Below are 7,665 nucleotides of genomic sequence, written 5' to 3' on the forward strand. Positions count from 1 at the left end.
ACACACCCACACACACACACACACACACACACACACACACACACACACACACACACATACTCGGGTAGTCTAAATTAACACGTTATGAATGAGTTAACACAAAGTCCCTTAACACAACAACAAAAATTGTACGCCGAATAACACATCCCCCTTTATTTGTAAAGCCCTGTACTTGGGGAATTCTGGTAGCGACGCAGCACACAAGTCAACGTCAGTATTACCCTCCAGAAGAAATGCACTGCAACTGCAGCCAATATACACAATGTGTTTAAAGAGAACACTACAGTGGAGCAGCAACCATTTGGACTGTTGGTGCACCACCACCTCTCCCCTGTATGAAGAGGGGAACGCACTTTGTAGGTGATTAGCATTTAGCACCGAGCTAGGTTGTTGCAACTCGCAAATGGCCCTTTTCCACCGTGCTTGTGCTAGTGCTAGTTCCGGGCCAGTGCCCAGTTCTTTCTTTTTCCGCCACCAAAATTGGCTCTAGCTCTGGTGCTTGAAACTGGTGCTTAAGCTGGCCCCAATTATTTGTTGGGCCGGACTCTGGCACCAACTACAGCGGGGGGGGGTATCATGGCGATCGCAGATGTAGACGAATGATTCCCTGGACACACGGAAGTTTTGCACAAATTGTTGAGCGGTGAACTCCCACCACAAGAGCAATCGTGGATGTGCCCAGAGAGCATGCGATCTCCGACTCGCAGCTGGCCTCGAGATCATCTATTATCATTAAGAACACGAGACATGCAGACAGCAAACGCTTAGATAAGCGTTTGCTGACTGCATGTCCCTGACTGTTTTATTTACTACATACAAGTATAATCAATGCTATGATAAGTTGCCTAGCAGATGCTTACAGTGCATTATTATTATTATTATTATTATTAATAGTGCAGGCGCTCTTGGCTAAACGTTTGGACGCTTTACGATGACGTAATGACATAGCTCCCGCTTGGCTCTCTGCTGGTGGAAAACCGAACACATTCTTCGTAATAACTTGACCTTATAATGCCATTTGTATCATATTTGATACATGCATTTTCATTATGTAACTCATTCTTTATGTTACATTAAATTATCTGTATCAAATTTGATACTGCAGGTTTAAAATATGATTTTTTCCAAATTTTCATTTTCAGATGTAATCTACATAATGCTTATAAATGGAATACGACAAATATCTAAAACAACATGAGATGGCAAAAATATATTTGTGGATTTTGTTATAAGGGTTAGTGAACACCTCAGTTCCCAAAAATCTGATTTTTCTGGCTATTCCTTCATGGGTCAGGCATTAAAGGGTTAAGCACCAACTAAGCACAACGCTGGCCCTGGTGCCGAACGAGCACCAAGTTTTGGAAAAGAGGTAAAAGGGGTTTGCATGGCCACTCTCAGGGCCTTTTGAGAGTCAAGAGCTAAATGTATGACCGTCTTGTTATTTAGACTCCAAATTACTTGCTCTTTAGACGTGAGCCGTATTTTATCCCATTTCCCCATAAGATAGCTCGTGTCACATTATCAGTTTTATTTCTGGCTTGTTTGCCAGAAAGCTGGTCACGAAGCACAATGTGCTTACTACAAAACAAATACTTAAATAACAAAATAAAGGGATGCAACCTTGTTCAAAGGCATCACTGTAACACAATTTTGCAATAATGAAAAATACAAACATAATTATGAATATATACAGGTGCCAGGGTGAACCAGTGGTTTGCATATGGGCCTCACAGTACAGAGGTGCGGGGTTCGATGCCGGCCTCAGCTTTACTATGTGGAGTTTGCATGTTTTCCCCGTGACTGCATGGGTATTCTCCGGGTACTCCGCTTTCCTCCCACATTCCAAGAACATGCACGGCCGGCTGATTGAACACTCTAAATTGTCCCTCGTAATGTGAGCGCGAATGGTTGTTGGTCTATGTGTGCCCTGTGATCGGCTGGCAACCAGCTCAGGGGGAGGATAAAGTAGTTCAGATAATGGATGGATATTTAATGCATACATTTGACTACACTTTTGCTCATCACCTAGTAACTGGCCACACTATAAATTCACTATCTTCTGGCTCTATGTCATGCTACTTTCATTCTGGCTTTTTATACCATCCCTTTCTTATCTCCTTCAATCCTTGCTTCCTCATTATCACCTTGTACACGTCTTGGCAACATGGCAAGCGCAGCCTATTAATGCCAAGATAAGACTCTGAGGTGATGCTCATAAACACAGATACCGAAAACTAACGGACAGACAAAGAAACACATTCATATCATACTAATGAGATTTTTTTTAATGCATTGGTTTGTTGTTGTCACCAGCGGCTTCCATGCATTATGTTGAGAGTGGACAGGAAATGAGGAATGCGAGGCCAGCTCACGTGAATTACAGTACATTTGATGGAAATTCGAACAGCGCCATTGCCAACTAAAAATCATTTGGCTGCTGCAAGCTGGCGGAGAAAGAAGCTGGGCAAAATGGGCAGCGAAAGGTTGTGCAGCATAAAGCGCTTACCTTTATCCACTAGTAATTCAATCAATTAGAATACGATAAAGGCACAAGCAAAAAGAGAAGACTTGTTAGACAATCCCAACCACTGACCATTTGGATTCAAATTAAAGCCGTCAAGCTCTTACCGAGTTCCTCCAATTCGGATGTCATTGACTTGGAGCGCATGGACAGGGCAGTCGTGGGAGCTCTCTTTGGTGGCGGAGGAGCTGAGGGTCAGATGGACAGAGTTACCACGGGTACCAGTTGTGATGTTAAGATAGTGGAGGTGATCAAAGAATATTCTATGATTCTAGGTTTGATTCATCATTTTTCACTCAATGAAAACATTTCATTCTTTGAACCGATTCTATTGACGGTCTGGTTTAAGTTAGCACTTGAGGATCATCTGATTAGCTGTAGTCACAAGATGCAGATCTACCAAAGGCTTCTGTATGAGTGCCTGTAGTGCACTGAAAAAAAAAAAGCAAGACAGTGAAAATGGATATAAATAATGCAGAGGTTCAAATACTCCAGAAACAGCCTTACAAATGTTTTATAAGGAAGGAAAGTGCATTTCCTAAATGGAGAGGAGACACACAACAGTGACTTTGGTTATCTGTTCTCAAACTCTTTTCGTTTTGAGTTAATTTCAGTTTGTCAGTATATAGCTCAAACAGTGTACTGGACTGTCCTTTGAAAAACACTCTATGTTAAGGTAAAATTGCCATAACGTCATCAAATTCATGATTCTTTGGCCCTTGCTAACATGTAAACTACTGTTATGGCCTCAACCATATTGAACTATTGGCTATATTTAACGCAGTGTAGTGTAATACAGTCAAACATCGGTTTTCGAACGTCTCTGTTCTCGACCAAATCAATTTTCGACCAAAAATTTCAAGTCTTTTATGCCTCGGATTACGACCGAAAATCGGTTCTCGACCAAACTGAGCACATTTGAATGCGCCACTTGACTCCTCTCGCCTTCCTTACACGAGGAAGTGACGCTTCCTCGGGTAGACGAGGAAGTGACGCTTCCTCGTGTAGCGTTCCATTGTGAGCAGACGTGTGAAATAAAAAGATTTTTTTTTTAAAAAGAGCGTGGTTTCGGTTTTTGAACAAATCGGTTTTTGAACAGCCTTCTGGAACAGATTATGGTCGAAAACCGAGGTATGACTGTGCAGTCGGCACTCGTTGATCATTCTCAAAAATAAACTTCTGAAGCCTGAACAATGCAAGGTATGTGACAAACCACTAGTAATACACCGCAACTAAATTACAGCTAAACTAAGGGGGGAAAACAAATTGGATAGTCAACACTAAACTCAGTACATCACCTAACAAATCTGACATTTCAGAATCCACTCCATCGAGTATGCTTTCCAGTTCAAATAAAAACACTAAAAAGGAGCATGGCTGATTTTTCACAGACCGTAAGTTGATGATGCATGAAAAACGTTGTCCAGTGTATCGTTTGAACTGACAAAGAGAAACGAACCTGCTATGTCAGGATGACGTGATAACATTTTGCTTAATGGGAACAATCCTGCTGCAGGATTTGATAACATTCTACCTTTTTTACGTGCTGTGTCCTCGGGGTCCAGATTCCGGCTCACCGTCACCACCTTGATCCAAAGGCGGTTCCCACCCTGGCGGATCATGTTGACCACCTGTCTGTGGCCAACTTTCACCACGTTCTCTTGATTCACCTAACACATGAACACACAAAAGCACACGCGCGCGCGTGCGCGCGCGCGCACACACACACACACACACACACCACACACACACACACACACACACACACACACACACACAAAAATGAATTTAGTGGTAGGGGTTTGAGAAAGCTATTCAGAAAAGAAAATCTGACGTGAACACTTCTGTGGACATAGAGTAATAATTGTAAATAAATGGTTAAAAGTACATGTCACCTGGGTGCATAGTGCTAAGTCGGTACATTCCTCATTGTGTTTTGGACCTAATATGAATTGGGCCTGTCAGGGCTCCTCATTCTGAGTTCTGGCCTGTCTCTGTGTATGTGTTTGTGGTGTGGTCGCAATGACATTGCTATCTTGAGTTCCCTTTTGAAACTTGTATTGGACCATGGTTCATTGCTACTTAATTAAGTGACACATCCAGCATCTTCCGCAGATGAAGAGATGCTAAGGACACACAATAGAATCACTTCTCATTTGAAACATCACTAACTGTTGCTTTCCCTGGAGTGTTTTTTTCTTTCATATAAAGTTTAGAACTACAGTTTGTAGTTTTGATTACCGTAATTTCCGGACTATAGAGCGCACCAGATTATAAACCGCACCCACTACATTTTTAAAGGAAAAACGATTTTGTACACACATAAGCCACACCTGTCTACAAGCCGCAGGTGCCCATATTGTAACATGAGATATTTGCAAAGAAAGAGGTTTCAACGTTTAATAACTTAAACTTAACTTTTCTTTGCCGCAGCACGACGGCATTAAAACAGCACTCACACGGCTGGTTTAAAACAAACAAAAAAAAGGCACCATTCCTGCCGTAATACTCGGTCAACCATTCCTGCCTGCATTGGGCTTTCTAACATCCACACTTTCGTGTCAACTTTCAAGACAATGTCTTTCGGGAGGTTTTTTTTTTTGACATACGTAACCAGGTGAACAATACTATGACTGTCGTCAATGCTGCCTTAACCGTCACTTTAAAAGGAGCGTTGGATAATCTCGTGGGAAATCTCGTGAGACTTGAACCACAAAGTGAAGGCAGACGAACGCTGAGCTGTGCTCATTCAGACCTGATGTATCTGCAATCTGCATTGTAACCCAACTGATATTAAGAGTAAAATATCGTCGTTTGGGAGTTTGAACAGTGTTGCACAGTGGGTCATGTGAAGATGTAAAAGACTTATTGGCAGTTAAACAAAACGCTTGATTTCAACCAGTTAAGTTTCGGGAGCAAGCACTTTTTCCCACATAGCATCAGGTAGATCTGAATACTGCATTTTATGTTTGGTTTATCATTGACTACTATTTAAAACTGTGAGATGATCTTAAACATGAACAAAAGGTTATGTGGTGAAATGTTTTGTAAACTGCAATGCCCGCTGACAATAAACCATATCCACATGTGAGATCAGCTAGAACAGAAACCTTTACAGTCTCACATGTTAGCTATGGAAATTCAGGCTTGATGGACTCCTCTGCACACCTCCTTTTCCTTTCCAGTCCCGCCCCCGTCTACTCTTTCATACAATAACATCTATAATAATATGGATCATAAAAGTGGAGGATGATGGAAATGACAGCGGTAGGAGATAGATGGCATGAAAAAGGATTGGAGGGAAAGACAGGGAAATCTCTTTGGGTTTTAATGGCTCACGTAGTACAGTGCTGGGATCACACATCACCAGGACAGGGATTGTATTAATTAGAAACACTACAACAGCTGTTTCACAATGACCTCCTCCACACACTCGTGCACGCACTCGCACACATTTACTTTGCATAGGGTTAGGATTATGTAATTTACTCCTTCCTCCACCCTATTATACAATAGTGATGGTTACAGATAGAGACATTCAGTACAGCTCACGTGGACACACAAGTAACTTTTCTGCAACTAAAATATATTTTATCCTCTTTGTATGAAACTGCTGGGACAAAAAGGATAACAAATCAATCCTAAATTAAATATCTACTTGTGATATTAAACGCATGTCCTTCCTGGAGGTATACTGTCCACCCATCAATTTTCTTTTTTTTTTTTTTCCCCCAGCACAAGTAGTACTCAACATGATTATATCAGTGGATTCTATCTCAGCTGACTCGACATAAGAGGTTGTACATGATGGACTTAAATGCTGCGGGCTTCATTTGTATCACATTTTTTATAACTTTAAGGTACTCAAAACCCCTGACCAAATCACACAATGATTAATGTAGCTGATTGTCAGGAAAATTAAGTAACAGCTCATTCCAATGAGGACTCACTATTTTGCTCAAGGATACTTCCACAGGTTATCAAACCCACAGCTTTCAGTTTGAGAGATGGCCACTCTACCATTCGAGCCACACCAGCCACATCACAGGACTGACTTGAAATGACAGAGCAACATTCACAAATCAACGGGAAATTTGGAGTCTTCAGTTAACCTCATGTTCTTTTTGGCTCATGATAGCACAGAAAGAACACGCTAATTTGGAATCAAACATTAAACTAGGCTTATTTCCCAAAACCTTTTCATCTTAAAAGAATAAGAATAAGAAAACCTTTATTCGTCTCACAATGGAGACATTCCCAATTTACAGCAGCAAAGTTATGAAAGAAAGAAAGTAGAAGAACAAAAGGCCCAAATCGAAAATCTGATTCTCCCGGGACCTGATAACACTAATACAGACATTGTATTTAGGGATGCACAATAACTATTGGACTGATAATGGGGAAAAAAAAGCACATCCACGTAATCCGATAACGATAACCAATATATATATATATATATATATATATATATATAAAAAATCCTCGTCTCACCCAATCCTTCCACTGGCAATACAATCAAGACCGTAATACATAAACTGGACTGATGGAAAAAAAAAGAGAGAGAGAAAACTTTTTATTTCAATCTACCTTTTTTTTTCGCACAATTATTTTTGTTGAATTACAATTTAATCAATCCATTGAATTGAAGAGCCTCCCCGCCAATAATACTAACCGGAATCACGTCACAATTTCTTCCATCAAAAGTACCCAAAACGGCACCTTGAAGGAGTCCATGTTTTCTTCTGTGTCAGGTCGTCACTTGATGCACTTTTTAGTGGCACCGGACATGAAAAGGAACAAGAAATGAAGAAAACATGGCAGTCTCTTTATTTTTTTTTCCATAGCTGTATATTCGCTTAATGGACTTCCCACGTTAGATGAGTGTTTGTGTTTTGCTCTACTCAAGTCTCCTGCTCTTGAAAAGGTTCCCTTTCAGTCAACCACAGAGGTTTCCATCCAACTTGTCCGTGACGTGTCGGTGCATGTGTCGGGGTGATTCAATGTCTCAAGTGTACAATAGTACAGATATTACTCGCTCAGAGTAGGAGATTCCTGCCTCTTGTGTTAGAGGGGCCACTTGGTCTGCAAAAACCCAACCAGAAGCTGAACAAAATTCCTTTTTTTTTTTTTTTTTTTTCCAACCA

General features: G+C 41.0%; 1 protein-coding gene across 6 annotated transcripts in view; it reads right to left on the bottom strand.

The window, feature by feature from the left end:
- shank2b (SH3 and multiple ankyrin repeat domains 2b) overlaps positions 1 to 7,665 on the bottom strand; it is a 188,969-nt gene that overhangs the window by 30,259 nt on the left and 151,045 nt on the right. For 3 of the 6 annotated variants that reach the window (XM_019892608.1, XM_019892590.1, XM_019892576.1), the window contains exons 17-19: positions 4,056 to 4,191; positions 2,629 to 2,709; positions 2,507 to 2,515 (exon numbers count right to left, since the gene is read on the bottom strand). In XM_019892608.1, the coding sequence (XP_019748167.1) occupies positions 2,507 to 2,515; positions 2,629 to 2,709; positions 4,056 to 4,191 (226 nt within the window). The remainder of the gene's footprint in view (positions 1 to 2,506; positions 2,516 to 2,628; positions 2,710 to 4,055; positions 4,192 to 7,665) is intronic. The other 3 variants (XM_019892616.1, XM_019892598.1, XM_019892583.1) reach the window with 1 other exon arrangement.

The sequence above is a fragment of the Hippocampus comes genome, unplaced genomic scaffold, assembly GCF_001891065.2.
Source record: "Hippocampus comes isolate QL1 unplaced genomic scaffold, H_comes_QL1_v1.1 scaffold198, whole genome shotgun sequence".
NCBI classification, from domain to species: domain Eukaryota; kingdom Metazoa; phylum Chordata; class Actinopteri; order Syngnathiformes; family Syngnathidae; genus Hippocampus; species Hippocampus comes.